Raw genomic sequence first — 16,911 nt, 5'->3', positions numbered from 1 at the left:
ATCTATACATCGATCAAGTGTTTAAACTCCACCAACGAAACTAAATCATCGAATTAGGTTTAAACGGGAAAGGACCTTCCCCCAAACTTTTGCCGCAAAATTGGAAGCACATGAAAAAGCACCCGAACCATGAAAAAAAGCCACAGACCACTATTCCTCCTCCACCAAACTTTACAGTTGACGCCGCACTATGCATTGGGGGAGGTAGTGTTCTCCTGGGATCCGCCAAACCTAGATTAGTACGTCGGATTGCCAGAGGGCGAAGCGTGATTCATCACTCCAGAGAACGTGTTTCCGTTTCAGAGTCCAATGGCAGTGAGCTTTACACCACTCCAGCTGACACTTGGCGTTGCATATGGTGATCTTAGGCTTGTGTGCAGCTGCTCGGCCAATGAAAACCCATTTCATGAAGCTCCGGACTAACAGTTATTGTGCTGACATTGCTTTGGGGCAATTTTGGAACTCTGTAGTGAGTGTTGCAACTGAGGACAGACGATTCTGTGAGCTTGTGTGGCATACCACTTCGCGGCTGAGCCATTGTTGCTCCTAGATGTTTCCACTTCACAATGACAGCATTTGAAGATGACTGGGGCAGCTTTAGCAGGGCGGAAATTTGATGAACAGACTTGTTGGAAAGGTGGCATCCTATGACGGTGCCATGTTCAAAGTAACTGAGCTCTACAGTAAGGCCATTCTACTGCCAATGTTTTGTCTATGGAGATTGCATGGCTGTGTGCTCAATTTGTATACACCTGTCAGCAGCGGGTGTGGCTGATGTAGCCAAATCCACTAATTTGAAGGGGTGTCTTCATACTTTTGTATATAAAGTGTATCGCCTTTTGCAACACCCATAGCGAGGCTCTGGCTGTAGCCTATTCGTCTTTGATTGGCCATCAACAAGTTACACGCTCCACTCTCGTGAAAAGCAAGAGCAGCCGCAAAATGATAAAATGTCTCTTTCTCTACTGCAGTAGTCGCGTTCTGATCTGTACGGGCTCTTCCGGAACAGTCGGTTAAAACTACACTTACCCGTGACAATCCATATCAGATCCGACCCAGACCGTCACATTATTTAGAATTCTGAATCCGGACCTGCTGGGTTCTGGGTCTTGGAGATTCTGGTACAGGTGGATCCGTGAAGACCTCTAGTCCAGTGTGTTGTTACTTTGTGAGAGGAGTTAGACTTTCGTGATCATTGTATTAAGGTTGGGTGTTCCTCTCTTCTAGGCGTACCTGATGAGGCCTTCCATAATCTTCTTTGATGAGATAGACGGGCTGGCCCCAGTGCGCTCCAGCAGACAGGACCAGATACACAGGTACTATTTGACGCAGGAGTAGCAGTTTGGTTTAGATATCTCCATTTGATGATGGTCTCTGATAATCAATAATGAAAGTGAGTGATCAGTTTTTACTAAGGTTTGACCATAATCACTCTCTTTCCTCTCTCCCTCACTATCCCTCTTTCCTCTCCTCCTCCAGCTCCATTGTGTCCACTCTGCTGGCGTTGATGGATGGTCTGGACAGTCGAGGGGAAATCGTGGTGATCGGTGCTACCAATAGACTGGACTCCATAGACCCTGCTCTACGGAGGCCTGGACGCTTTGACAGGGAGTTCCTCTTCAACCTGCCTGACAAGAAGGTGAGGGAGTGGCGTAGTTAACAATTTCAACACACCTGCCAATATGAATCATGTATAGGATTATGGCACAATGAATACACTATGTTGGTGATGTGTTGATACTTTAATCCCAATCAATGAATACACTATGTTGGTGATGTGTTGATACTGTAATCCCAATCAATGAATACACTATGTTGGTGATGTGTTGATACTGTAATCCCAATCAATGAATACACTATGTTGGTGATGTGTTGATACTGTAATCCCAATCAATGAATACACTATGTTGGTGATGTGTTGATACTGTAATCCCAATCAATGAATACACTATGTTGGTGATGTGTTGATACTGTAATCCCAATCAATGAATACACTATGTTGGTGATGTGTTGATACTGTAATCCCGATCAATGAATACACTATGTTGGTGATGTGTTGATACTGTAATCCCAATCAATGAATACACTATGTTGGTGATGTGCTGATACTTTAATCCCAATCAATGAATACACTATGTTGGTGATGTGTTGATACTGTAATCCCAATCAATGAATACACTATGTTGGTGATGTGTTGATCAATGAATACACTATGTTGGTGATGTGTTGATACTGTAATCCCAATCAATGAATACACTATGTTGGTGATGTGTTGATACTGTAATCCCAATCAATGAATACACTACGTTGATGTGTTGATACTGTAATCTCAATCATTTAAAGTATGTCTATGGATAGCATTGTATGTTTTTGGGGAGTTTTATCCTTGTTAAGATAGTGTCATGCTTGATTGTGTGTGTGTTCCAGCTGCTGCTCTGTGTGTGTGTACTCCACACATTAGTCCTAGTTTAGTGTGACTGTGTGCCAGTCCCAGCCCAGCGCTGCATAGCAATCAGTCGACCTCAGCAGAGACACACACACTAGGGTTGGGAGATATTACGACGATGATTGTCGACATCGTGATGTGATAGACGATGGTTTAGCCTACTTGAACTTGGCTGGTGCCCTGCAGTAAAGAACAGTCTCGCAGCACAGCAGGGCAGGGCAGCACACAAGTGACATTAAGTAATTGATTTTCCTATTACCATTTGCTATAGCCTATTTCAATAAATATGTGATACAGAACATGAGAGGAATGTAGGCCAGACAGAGTGGAGAATTCTACCAAAGCAGCGTAAATGTTGATCTGTCAGATGGATGGGGATTAGGCTGTAGGCTAGTAGCTGTAGCTCCTCCACCAGAAAGGACTATTAGAAAAGTATTGGCCTGCACTTACCCTCTGCCCAGGCTTTCAACAACAGTATCTTTCGTCATGATTCGTCCAGTTGCATTCGATTACCCACTATAGCCCATCTGTCATTTTAGTAATTAAAAAAATGGATTGGCCAATAGGGGGCGATAACATCACAATGTTTTATGGTTCCACTTATGTCAACATTTTGTACACACACAGAGGGAGACAGCTGGCAGAGAGACCAAAAACCCACTGTGGTGTGAGCAGGGTGGTTTTTGTTAGTTATTAAATGTTTCTCTATCCCTGTACTTCCCTCTCCTTCTTTCGGCCTTTGTCTTTTTCTCTCTGTTCCTAGGCCCGGAGGCAAATCCTTGAGATCCACACTCGGGACTGGAACCCCAGACTGGCTGAGCAGTTTGTGGACGAGCTGGCTGAGAAATGTGTCGGTAAGAGATTGACTTATGTTAGGTTTTTATTAATGTCTGTAACTTTTACGAACTCTACCGTTCAAAAGTTTTTGGTCACTTATACATTTCCTTGTTTTCCATGAAAACCTACATGAAATGAGTTGCAAAATGAATAGGAAATATAGTCAAGATGTTGACAAGGTTATAAATAATGATTTAAAAAAATTAAATAATAGTTGTCCTTCATACTTTGCTTTCGTCAAAGAATCCTACATTTGCAGCAATTTCAACCTTGCAGACCTTTGGCATTCTAGTTGTCAATTTGTTCAGGTAATCTGAAGAGATTTCACCCCATGCTTCCTGAAGCACCTCCCACAAGTTGGATTGGCTTGATGGGCACTTCTTACGTACCATACGGTCAAGCTGCTCCCACAACAGCTCAATAGGGTTGAGATCCGGTGACTGTGCTGGCCATTCCATTATAGACAGAATACCAGCTGACTGCTTCTTCCGTAAATAGTTCTTGCATCAAACTTAGATTTGTCTGTCCATAACTTTTTTCCGATATTCCTCTGTCCAGTGTCTGTGTTCTTTTGCCCATCTTAATCTTTTATTTTTATTGGCCAGTCTGAGATATGGCTTTTTCTTTGCAACTCTGCCTAGAAGGCCAACATCCCGGAGTCACCACTTCACGGTTGCTGTTGAGACTGGTGTTTTGCGGGTACTATTTAATGAAGCTGCCATTTGAGGACTTGTGAGCCATCTGTTTCTCAAACTAGACACTCTAATGTACTTGTCCTCTTGCTCAGTTGTGCACCGGGGCCTCCCACTCTTTCTATTTTGGTTAGTGCCAGTTTGCGTTTTTCTGTGAAGGGAGTAGTACACAGCGTTGTACGAGATCTTCAGTTTCTTGGGCATTTCTCGCATGGATTCGCCTTAATTTCTCAGAACAAGAATAGACTGACGAGTTTCAGAAGAAAGTTCTTTGTTTCTGGCCATTTTGAGCCTGTAATCGAACCCACAAATGCTGATGCTCCAGATTAAAGAAGGCCAGTTTTATTGCTTCTTTAATCAGAACAACAGTTTTCAGCTGTGCTACCATAATTGCAAAAGGGTTTACTAATGATCAAATAGCTTTTTAAAATGATTAACTTGGATTAGCTAACACAACATGCCATTGGAACAGGAGTGATTGTTGCTGATAATGGGCCTCTGTACGCCTATGTAGATATTCCATAAAACATCAGCCTTTTCCAGCTACAACCGTCATGAACAACATTAACAATGTCTACACTGTATTTCTGATCAATTTGATGTTATTTTAATGGACACACAATTTGCTTTTCTTTCAAAAACAAGGACATTTCTAAGTGACCCCAAACTTTTGAACGGTAGTGTAGATGTTTATTTTACTTCCTTTTCGGTTCTTTCATTGACTCCACTCCCTTGCTCCAGGTTACTGCGGTGCCGACATCAAAGCACTTTGCACAGAGACGGCCCTGGCGGCGCTGCGGCGGCGCTACCCCCAGATCTACGGCAGCAGTGTTAAGCTGCAGCTGGATGTCAGGTATCCATGGAGAGGAGGAAACTGAAAGTCCATATTAATGGACTGGAATCCATTGTCTTGTCTGCATGGGGCCAATCCTAACTTCCACTTAAGTTTAATTTCCATGTAGTCTCCCATTGACATCAAAGCATGGTTAATACACAATTTTAATGAAGTGTAAGTTAGAATTCTCCCCTAAATCTGTATGATCTGCTGACACTGAATTTCCATTCTGGATCAAGTATTCATTTATTGATCTATCTGTCTCTATCAGTACCATCGTGCTGGGGCCTGGGGACTTCAGCCGCGCCTTGCGGACCATCGTCCCAGCCTCCCAGAGAGCCCAGGCCCCTCCAGGCCGAGCCCTGTCCCCAAACATACGCCCCCTACTGGCCAACACACTGGACACAGTGCTGGAGGTCCTGCTCCGAGTCTTCCCCCATGCAGAATCACAGCACAGGGAGAGTAGAGGAGGTACGGGTTCGCTCTTTCTACCCGTCTGGGGATTGCTCTTTCTGTCCGTCTCTCCTTTTGCTCCCTATTTTGCTCTCTCACCCCATATCTACTGGGAGTTGTACTATTTCTCATGCTTCTTTTAATAACTTCCATTTACCACTCCACCGTCCTTCCTAATAAACCATGATGTCTCTACTAATAAGACCAGAACTTTCTCTAGTTTTGCCCCCTTGCTGTAGCTGTAGCAATTTCTGCTCAATGGGCTGTTAATAGAAGTTATTTTAAATTGGAAGGACTTAAACATTTTTGTGGAAATTTTATAAAACACATCTGGCTTTTTTTTACCTGTGGGATCGTGTGAGACTAGCTACCTGGACAGCTGATGAAACTGGGTTTGCACAACCAAAGAATTTCTGCACAAACTGTCAGAAATGGTCTCATGGAAGCTCATCTGTGTGCTTGCTGTCCTCACCAGGGTCTCGACCTGACTGCATCTCGGGGTCGTAAATGACTTCAGTGGCCGAATACTTATCTTGGATGGCCACTGGCACGCTGGAGAAGTGTGCTCTTCACAGATGAATCCCAGTTTCCACTGTACCCGGCAGCTGGCAGACAGCGTGTGTGGTGTCGTGTGGGCGAGCGGTTTGCTGATGTCCGTGTTGTGAACAGAGTGCCCCGTGGTGGGGTTATGGTATGGGCAGGCATAAGCTAAGGACAACGAACACAATTGCATTTTATTGTTGGCAATTTGAATGCACCGAGATCCTGAGGCCCATTTGTCGTGACATTCATCCGCCGCCATCGCATCAAGTTTCAGCATAATAATGTACGGCCCCATGTTGTAAGGATCTGTACATAATTCCTGGAAGTGGAAAATGTCCCAGTTCTTCCATGGCCTGCATACTCACCAGACATGTCACCCATTGAGCATGTTTGGGATGCTCTGGATCGACATGTATCAACGTGTTCCAGTTCCCGACAATATCCAGCAACTTCGCACAGCCATTGACGAGGAGTGGGACAACATTCCGCAGGCCTCAATCTACAGCCTGATCAACTCAATGCGAAGGAGTTTTCACATCTGGGTTTTCAGTTTTATTTCTAGGTGGCACACAGTTTGTTTGACAGTATTTCCTCCTGACCTTCCTTCCTACTAGACATTGACAATCTGCTAGAGGAGGAGTTCAGTGAAGAGGAGACGGATGGAGCAGCTCCCTCCATCTACCACCTCCAGCCTGGATCCCCTAAGATGCACACACACCCCTCTACGGCACACACACCCTTCCTACACTTCACCACGTGAGTCTGACTACAGAACACACCTCTACCCCTAGCCACACACACCCAGTGCATTTTCAGTGCATTTTAATCAGTGCATTTTAATGCCACCTTGTGGCCACAAGGAGAATGACATGAGCAAAGTCAAAGTTAAAACCATTAGTCATCCTTCAGTCCTGTCATCAATACAGGAGAGGGAAGATAAATGTTCTCTTAGATTCACATCAATCTACGAGGTACTTTATCTGATATAGATGGCTAATATGTTTAAAGATTTTGAAATATGATTATGGACATTATAGTCCTCTAACCATTTTTAGTTTAATCAATCAACTGGAGACTGATAGCCTATTTGGTAATGTAAGGACACATTTAAAAAAGAGAAGCTGATTCTCACTCTCTTCTCCCTCCAGATCAGCTCTCCACCAGCCCACGTCGTACCGGCCTCGCCTGCTGCTGGCGGGTCCCCCTGGCTCGGGACAGGGTTCTCACCTGGCCCCTGCTGTGTTACACCACCTGGACAAGCTGTCTGTCCACCGTCTAGACCTGCCCACACTCTACTCTGTCAGCGCCAAGACACCTGAGGAGTCCTGCGCTCAGGTAACACACACACCTCTACATATATATATATAAAGACACACACACACACACACACACTCATACAGATCGCAAATATGTATATCGCAAATGTATGATGTTTGGCTGTTGTGTGTGTCCGTCAGGTGTTCTGTGAGGCGCGTCGGAGCGTGCCCAGTGTGGTGTTCATGCCTCACATCTGTGATTGGTGGGATTCGGTTAGCGACACTGTAAAGAACACCTTTCTCTCTCTGCTCCAGGACGTCCCCTCTTTCACCCCCCTCCTCATCCTCGCCACCACAGAGACCTGCTACACACAGCTACCGCAGGAGGTAGGCTAAACACACCAGGGTTTCTGTTAGCCGGTAATAGCCGGCTTTTGGCCGATTTAAAAAAAAATAATAAAAAAAATTAAACGCTGATAAATAAAATCTGGCACAAGCCAATTGCCCAGAGAAGAAAAAGAAATCCCATTGCATAATTGAAAAGTACATTCCAAAAGAAAATGTGTGCTTGTTTTAAAGTACTTATGAAAATGTTAATGTTTGCAGCTGAACTGGTTAAAGAGAGGTAGCATTGAAAATGTCTACCACTGTGTTCTTATTTTTGGTCTTTTGATCCATTACGTTTTACGCTAATAACCTCTGTTTATAGTTTAAATGTTAAGAATGTGAAGTTATGACAGCCTGAACATGTGGAAGTTGGTTATGGTTCTCTAGCTTGACCGGTTCAATAGTTACTGTTGGTGAGTTAATGCTAATTTATGCAAATGTACGTAGTTATAGTTGATAAAGGTTTTTAATAATTTGAAGTTAGTATAGCCTGAACACGAGCAAGAAGAGTGGAGGCTGTTGTAGCAGCAATGTTCCGACATCTAGTGGAAAGCCTTCCCAGAAGAGTGGAGGCTGTTGTAGCAGCAATGTTCCGACATCTAGTGGAAAGCCTTCCCAGAAGAGTGGAGGCTGTTGTAGCAGCAATGTTCCAACATCTAGTGGAAAGCCTTCCCAGAAGAGTGGAGGCTGTTGTAGCAGCAATGTTCCGACATCTAGTGGAAAGCCTTCCCAGAAGAGTGGAGGCTGTTGTAGCAGCAATGTTCCGACATCTAGTGGAAAGCCTTCCCAGAAGAGTGGAGGCTGTTGTAGCAGCAATGTTCCGACATCTAGTGGAAAGCCTTCCCAGAAGAGTGGAGGCTGTTGTAGCAGCAATGTTCCGACATCTAGTGGAAAGCCTTCCCAGAAGAGTGGAGGCTGTTGTAGCAGCAATGTTCCGACATCTAGTGGAAAGCCTTCCCAGAAGAGTGGAGGCTGTTGTAGCAGCAAAGGGGGAGACCAACTCAATATTAATGTCCATTATTTTGGAGTGAGATGTTCGACGTGCAGGTGTCCACATACTTCTGGTCATGTAGTGTATCTAATGAATAGAAGATATTAAAAGTTAAAGGAGAAGGAATTAATATTCTTCGTTCAAAAAGTATACATATCAAATCCTTTTACAAGCAATCTAAACAGGGGCAGTCTGAACATCTCAATGTTGGTTTGGAGTTGATCGCTTAAACGGTGAAAGTCTGGGCTTTTTTTTGCCATTTAAATGAGTTCTGTTTATCACACGCGCACAGCATACAGATACAGTGTGAGAGCTACTGCTACGGTTCTGTAACAGTTTAGTAGTTGCTGCTGGAGTGAGACATGCTTTTATAAGCCCAATCATTGCGTAGCAATTCTAAATGCAATAGCGTCTTAGTGTTTTGAAGGCCACAATTTGAACATTTTTATTTTTCAACGGGTAATTTGAAGCATGCTTCCCATTCGCCATTCAAGTGCATATAGGCTTCAGCGCGTCACACCACTGCAATGGCCTGGAGGCAGTAAGCATTTTGAAGACATATACTTGATTATTTGAAACCTGAACGTTTTCGTGATCTAAATCTTTTCAGGGGAGGGGGAGTGAGGGATTACATGTCTTAAAGAGGTGGGGTTTCCTTGCTTCAAAGGGGGGCCAGAGCAGCGAACAGTTTTGACTGGGCTGAAACTGTACTTCCTCAGTGGTAGGGAGCGAGCAGGCCAGAGGTGGATGAACGCAGTGCCCTTGTTTGGAGTGTAGGGCCTGATCATATTGTGAGGCATGTCTTACCTTGCTTCAAAGTAGCCTAGCCAAATATCCAACCAATTATTTTATAAACACTTCCATTTGCAATTTGAAACCAGTAGGCCTAGGCCTTTCATTACATTTACATTTACATTTAAGTCATTTAGCAGACGCTCTTATCCAGAGCGACTTACAAATTGGTGCATTCACCTTATGACCTCCAGTGGAACAGTAGTGCATCTAAATCTTTTCAGGGGAGGGGGTGAGAGGGATTACTTTTATCCTATCCTAGGTATTCCTTAAAGAGGTGGGGTTTCAGGTGTCTCCGGAAGGTGGTGATTGACTCAGGGAGTTTGTTCCACCATTGGGGGCCAGAGCAGCGAACAGTTTTGACTGGGCTAGCCAAATATCCAACCAATTATTTTATAAACACTTCCATTTGCAATTTGAAACCAGTAGGCCTAGGCCTTTCATTGTCAGTAGCCAAAGGCACAACCCTAGTCATTAGCAAGTCGTATTAGTTGTTGCATCTTTAGCTCTCCCCTCTTTCTAGATGTAATGGATATTTTGATCTCTGTCACTGGCATGTGCAGTGTGCTTTTGACATTGGTGTTTTCGGGCCAACATTTGCATTGTGTGCCTTGCTGTGCTTATAATGTGAAGAAATAATTTATCATAATTTTAAGCTAAACATTTGTTGCATCAGCTTCATTGCTTAAAAAAAAAGTGTGTGTGTGTGTAAAATATGTCCCAGAGATGTTTCAAATAGTCTTCTTATTCGCCCCAAACGACAAGCTGACCAATAGAATACTATGGGGATGGTTGATTGACTTGGGCTAGTGATTTTGCTCTTCGTTACCCATGTTGTTGGCTGAGGAGAAGTAAATGCAGTTTTTCTAACATCTTCAAAGTGCGCATCGGAATTTGCTAAGAAAGATGCACATCGTTACATCCTCAAGTTGCATGCTCTGTTCAGATGAATTACCATAATCTCAATGTGATTTCTGTCATTCTGAGCACCGTGGGTGGACGCCCTAATCAGGTTACGCACCCAATGGGTTAGGAAAACTTCTAAAATGTCCGTTAAATTAAAATACTGCACGGCACCACATTGTTCCTTGCACACACACATATACACACACTTAGTGTTCATCATATTTTCACTTCACCACTTGCTTTCCACCAATCTCGTTATCTCCGTCTCTCTGTCATCCTATTTTCTCTGCTACCGCACGGCAAGCTGTACTGGAGCGCCAAGTTTAGGACCAAAAGGCTCCTCAACAGCTTCTACCCCCAAACCATTAGACTGCCGAACAATTCATAAAAATCACAACCGGACAATTTACATTGACACCCCCCCTCCCCCCTCTTGTACACTGCTGCTACTCTCTGTTTGTTAGCCATGCATAGTCACTTCGCCCCCACCTACATGTACAGATTACCTCAACTAGCCTGTACTCCCGCACACTGACTCGGTACTCGTGCCCCCTGTATATAGCCTCATTATTCTTATTGTGTTACTTTTTATTTTAGTCTACTTGGTAAATATTTTCTTCTTGAACTGCACTGTTGTTTAAGGGCTTGTAAGTTAGCATTTCACGGTAAAGTCTACACTTGTTGTATTTGGCACATGTGGCAAATAAAGTTTGATTTGATCCTGCATCTATCATTCCCTTTCCCACTATACATAGTGCCAGCTCCTGAGTTAGTTCACTCATGACAGAGATCTTCTTGCTAGTCAAACAACAAAAGGATATATACAGTTGAAGTTTACATACACCTCAGCCAAATACATTTAAACTCAGTTTTTCACAATTCCTGACATTTGATTCTTGTAAAAATTCCCTGTCTTAGGTCAGTTACATGCTGACCGGACACGTTGCGTGCGTGAGCGTTGCAAAATAAATCCTTGTTATTCAATTATTGCACCCACACTGCTCGCTGCGCGCCAACGAGCGTCTGCAATGCCAAGGGCTAAAATAGAACTCCTTTCTATTTCTGACACAGATCTCGCTGCAAGTCCTGCCTCTCCCATCTCCTCATTGGTTTATAGAAGCAGGTACCCACGTGCCATCTCCTCATTGGTTATACCCACGTGGGTGATTGAAAGACGAAATGCTTTGCCGGTTGTCGTGGTAAAAGTGTAGATGCCAATCACAATATACATTCAAAGATGAAAAAGCCTGGGAGGAGAGATGACTAGAAACGATTTGTTTGGCCGTTTTATGTGTGGATTTATTGTCGGAGGAGAGGACCTTGTGCATTTCAGGTAAAATAACAACTCAATGTTTATATCCCAGGACAAATGAGCTAGCAACAGCAAGCTAGCTAAATAGGACACATTAGCTAGCAAGTGCAAGCTAACTAGCTAAATTGCCATACATGTTCAATGCTTTTTGACCTGTCCCCAAATTAATGTCATTGGTTCAGAGTTTGTTTTGATATTTTAACCTGCGTGTTGTGATCGCGTTTGGTGTAGGGTGACAAAATAAATTTATGCTCGATGGCGAACGTGCGCACCCGGTTTGGGTTCCGTTTTAGGATCACCACTTCATTTTAAGAATGTGAAATGTCAGAATAATAGCAGATAATGATTTAGTTCAGCTTTTATTTCTTTCATCACATTCCCAGTGGGTCATAAGTTTACATACACTCAATTAGTATTTGGTAGCATTGCCTTTAAATTGTTTAACTTGGTTCAAACATTTTGGGTAGCCTTCCACAAGCTTCCCACAATAAGTTGGGTGAATGTTGGCCCATTCCTCCTGACAGAGCTGGTGTAACTGAGTCAGGTTTGTAGGCCTCCTTGCTCGCACACACTTTTTCAGTTCTGCCCACAAATTTTCTATAGGATTGAGGTCAGGGCTTTGTGATGGCCACTCCAATACTTTGACTTTGTTGTCCTTAAGCCATTTTGCCACAACTTTGGAAGTATGCTTGGGGTCATTGTCCATTTAGAAGACCCATTTGCGACCAAGCTTTAACTTCCTGACTGAAGTCTTGAGATGTTGCTTCAATATATCCACATAATTTTCATTCCTCATGATGCCATCTATTTTGTGAAGTGCACCAGTCCCCCCTGCAGCAAAGCACCCTCACAACATGATGCTCCACCCCCGTGCTTCGCGGTTGGGAGGGTGTTCTTCGACTTGCAAGCTTCCCCCCTTTTCCTCCAAACATAACGATGATTATTATTGCCAAACAGTTCTATTTTTGTTTCATCAGACCAGAGGACATTTCTCCAAAAAGTACAGTCTTCATCCCCATGTGTAGTCTTGGCTTTTTTTATTGCGGTTCTGGAGCAGTGGCTCCTTCCTTCCTGAGCAGACTTTCAGGTTGTGTGGATATAGATACTTTTGTATCCATTTCCTCCAGCATCTTCACAAGGTCCTTTACTGTTGTTTTGGGATTTATTTGCACTTTTAGCACCAAAGTACGTTCATCTCTAGGAGACAGAACGCGTATCCTTCCTGAGTGGTATGATGGCTGTGTGGTCCCGTGGTGTTTATACTTGCGTACTATTGTTAGTACAGATGAACGTGTTACCTTCAGGCGTTTGGATGAACCAGACTTGTGGAGGTCTATACTTTTTTTTCTGAGGTCTTGGCTGATTTCTTTGGATTTTCCCATGATGCCAAGCAAAGAGGCACTGAGTTTGAAGGTAGGCCTTGAAATACATCCACAGGTACACCTCCAATTGACTCAAATGATGTCAGAGGGTGGGTAAGTGTGCAGGTAGTGGGAGAAGGTTTGAGGTTAAAGGAGCCTGTAGGGGATCTTTGTGCCTGATCAGAGTGACTCATTGCTGGGCTTCAGAGGCAGAGCGAGTTCCAGTGTGTGGTCTGTCAGCGTTGTCACACTTCTGTAGAATCATCCATGTCCCCAACACACACACACACACTAGTCCCCCACCCGTGGAGCTGGCAGGAGTATGCAGTAGTGCTGATGTGTGTGTTCAAAACACATGAACAGCAGCCACAGCCAACACGAGTGGTGGCAACACCATCGATTTAAACTCGTGTTTTAAACCATTCAATGAGCTGTAGCTGCTTCTGAAGTACAGAATGTATCTGTCTTTATTGTAAAGGCCTGAGAGACACCCATAGATCTCAGCTGTCATTGAAAACAATGGCAACAGAGACACACACACTATTTTAGTCTCTTTGTTTGAAGCCTTTAGTTTAGAAGGCATGAAGGGTGAAACCAAGAGTCAATTTTGTGTTCTTAGAAAAAACAATGAATACTGGATTGGGGAGAGGGTTTTTTGTTTAGATGGGATACGGTTTATGTCAGAATAGACTTTTCGTAGCAGGTTCAGAGAATAATGTTAGGAAAAGTGTTAGGGTTAGCTAAAATGCTTAAAAATTCTACTTAGTCACTTTGACAAACTGTATCCCGACTAGTAATGAGAGGGGAAGATAATCCCCCTCCTTTTTCTGCTTGTCTTTTAGCTGGTGGTGAGGCCATAATCAAGCTGCAATTCAATGGAACATTTGAACACAGAAACGCGCCCACACACTCCACGATACCTAATCAATTCCTCTCCAACTGTATTGTTCATTTCTCTTTTAAAAATGTGTTTATCGATCGATTCATGTCTCTCTTGAGTGGCAGCTCTGTCTTGTTCACTACAGAAAAGGGGTGGATGGGGAAGAGAAGTGAGCGGGGAGAGAGCATTTTTTATTTTAGCAGACCAAAGGAATTGTTATTCTTCCAGAGCAGCAGAGGCTTGGCTGCTGTGTGCCACTGATCCTCAGCCAGGTAGACCTCTCCCCTCTCCATCCCTCCTCTGTTCATCCCTTTCTCCGCTCTCCCTCCACACATCCCTGCATACTCCACGGCCTTCCTTGGTCAGGCTGGAGTAAAATCATTACCTTGTGTGTTCTGCAGACAGAAGCTCCCCTACTGTCTTTCTCCCTAACACACCTCCGTCCATCCCTTTCTCTCTACCTCCCTCTTCCTTTCTCTTCCATCCCTCACTTTCTCCTTCCCCCACCAAGGAGTCTCTGGCCAAGAGATTGGGAAAGAAAAGAGAAGAGGGAGAGAGAAAGAGAAAACAAACTTGTCAAAGAGAAAGAAAGAGGGAATGAATGTGAGAGACAGGGAAGATATGTTAGGAAGTGAACAGCAGGCTGTGGAATAGAAGCCGTGTAAGCCCACCCTCCCAGGGTGTTCTGCACAGCGATTGGATGTCAAGCTCTTTAAAACACATTCTCGACATGGAAGTCTAGGGTTGTGTACTATACTGTCGGTTAACTAATTCCTGAAGACTCATTAACGCCTAGGCTTTAGCTCAGTTGGCTGACTGGCTTTCTACACCAGGTTGGTAACTTAAGCTGACCACTGAAGGGTCATTACCTTTTGGCCCAGTAGTTGTCTGTCTGTACTGTTAGTCTTGTTGAGTCAGTATATTTACTAACCTTCCCAAACCCACTCTGAAGTACTTGTACAAAGAATTTGATTTCTCCTAAAGCCTCTGATCCCAACTCATGAATACTGATTCCTAAAAACAACACATCTTCTGATGGGTTGACTGAGACATGTACACACCAATGGAGCCAGGATGTGGGCTTCTCTCTCTACCTACCTACTCAACATTCAACTCCAGGTAACAGACAGAAGGTTGAAGACTAAAATGGACAAGTTAGGACAACCTGAATAAAGCACAAACATGAAGTTGTTGCCCTGATGCCAGTTAGTATAAGCATTAACAAACACTAGACATTGACTTAAACTAGCTGAAGCAGAACCAGACAGAAACTAAAAGCACACAGCAAAAGTGTTGTACAAGACAGGTCCAGGGCCCGGTTTCCCCAAAAGCATCTTAAGGCGAAGTTCATTGTTAGAACCTTCGTAGGAACATAGTTAAATCTCCAAGCTGTTTCCCAAAATCATCGTTATTAACGTTGCACTAGAAAACATTGGGAATCTAACGCCTGCCTCAGACCACTCGTAGAACATCTACGTGGGTCGGTAGATATTTGTTTTGTCCTCCTTGTCACTTTATACACACAGAATTGTGTGAGAATATCTCTGTTACAGAGAATCTCTCTGTAACTGCCAATAACTTGAGAACGAAGTGGACTACAAATACAATGTTGCCCATATCTTTGCAATTGATATGAACAAGCAACATATAAAAAGATGCTTCAAATTAGAATCGAGATGACTGCATTAAAATATAAACAGTAGGCTATAGGCCTATTTCAATCATATTGAAGACATGTGATGTTCAATCAATTGATTTCTATGTTGCTACTTGTAGGCTACTGTCTGTAATTTGTTAAATATAACATGAGCAATGATGTGCCAAATTGGTGATTTAGTGCATTTTTATTGGGTAAGCATTAGAATAAGCCACCTCAACATTTGCAGCCGTAGGTGGTAGTATCTCTCTAGGATCTGATCCGTAGATTTTTTTTAAATATTTGATTTATTTTGAAAATAAATTTTACCCCCTTTTCTCCCAAATTTTCGTGGTATCCAATTGTTTTTTTAGTAGCTACTATCTTGTCTCATCGTTACAACTCCCGTACGGGCTCGGGAGAGATGAAGGTTGAACTTGTCTAACACACACACACACACCCACCCACCCGCGGTCTTGTTGTAGCAGCTAGACAGACTGACTAGCTAACATTGACGGTCAATATCAAAAACCCCATCGATCCTCTTCATGGAACACATCTTTGTGTTTATCCTTTATCTGAAATTCAGCGTTTCTCATTGTGGCATAATATTGATGTTTGCTCCATCCCAGCTTTGTGGGGCTCCTTTGGGAACCGCTAATTTAATCTTTGAGCTTTGAAAAGTAAAGTTGTAGAAAGTGAGTGGCTCAACAGTAACAAGGCAACAGGTGGTGAATGAAGCAGGATCATATATTACTGTGATATTGTTTTCCAGATAAAGAGAAGAACCCACACATTGCTATGTACAGTACGTGCTCCCAACGTGGGCAAACTTTTGTTTAATGGGTTGGAGGCACTGTCCTACCACCTTTTATTCATTCAACATCTGTCTACTGCTACTGACCTTGACACTTCAAAACAATTGTCTTCAATATTACATTGACTTTTCCCTCAACACCAAGTCTGGACAAATCCAATACAAATATTCTGATCCCATACACCAGGCACAAATCCATTGGATATAGTGGAACTGAGCTGTTTCTACAGTTGTGTTCATACAGTGGAGATGTTGTCTCTCCCAGGTGCAGTTGATGTTCCAGAGGACGTACGGAGAGGTGGTCAGTCTGTCTCCACCTGGAGAGGAGGACAGACGAAGGTTCTTCACTGACCTGCTACTGGTACAGGCTGCTAGAGCATCGCTACCCAGGAGACATACAGGTACTATGCATTCACACACGCAGAGACTTACAGGTTATTACACACACACACACCAGGGTTGGGTCAATTCCATTTAAATTCCAGTTATTTCCCAAAGTCAAACAAATTGAAATGGGAATTTCAGTGTACATTCTGAATCTTTCATCTTGTCTTTCCGTTTCCACTCTCCTGACACACACATTGCTCAAACCACTGTACAGCTCAATTTCTCTTTGTGCTCTTGAGTCCTTTAATTTTTCCTTCACTTGGAAAATATACATTCTATGGCCTAGTAAGAATGTAACAGGAGGGCTGACTAGTCGTAACAGCACCTGTAGTACTCCCATCTCTCTCACATCTCCCTCTACGACACTCCCCAACCTTCCC

General features: G+C 43.4%; 1 protein-coding gene across 1 annotated transcript in view; it reads left to right on the top strand.

Moving 5' to 3' along the window:
* LOC115139226 (ATPase family AAA domain-containing protein 2-like) overlaps positions 1–16,911 on the top strand; it is a 138,031-nt gene that overhangs the window by 24,121 nt on the left and 96,999 nt on the right. Inside the window, exons 12-20 of the mRNA XM_029676381.2 lie at positions 1,228–1,316; positions 1,480–1,639; positions 3,210–3,300; positions 4,717–4,828; positions 5,082–5,281; positions 6,421–6,562; positions 6,955–7,141; positions 7,264–7,449; positions 16,410–16,545. Coding sequence (XP_029532241.1) covers positions 1,228–1,316; positions 1,480–1,639; positions 3,210–3,300; positions 4,717–4,828; positions 5,082–5,281; positions 6,421–6,562; positions 6,955–7,141; positions 7,264–7,449; positions 16,410–16,545 — 1,303 coding nt within the window. The remainder of the gene's footprint in view (positions 1–1,227; positions 1,317–1,479; positions 1,640–3,209; positions 3,301–4,716; positions 4,829–5,081; positions 5,282–6,420; positions 6,563–6,954; positions 7,142–7,263; positions 7,450–16,409; positions 16,546–16,911) is intronic.

This window comes from Oncorhynchus nerka, linkage group LG13, assembly GCF_034236695.1.
Source record: "Oncorhynchus nerka isolate Pitt River linkage group LG13, Oner_Uvic_2.0, whole genome shotgun sequence".
In the NCBI taxonomy this organism is placed as follows: Eukaryota; Metazoa; Chordata; class Actinopteri; order Salmoniformes; family Salmonidae; genus Oncorhynchus; species Oncorhynchus nerka.
This window is presented reverse-complemented; position numbering and strand designations above follow the sequence as displayed.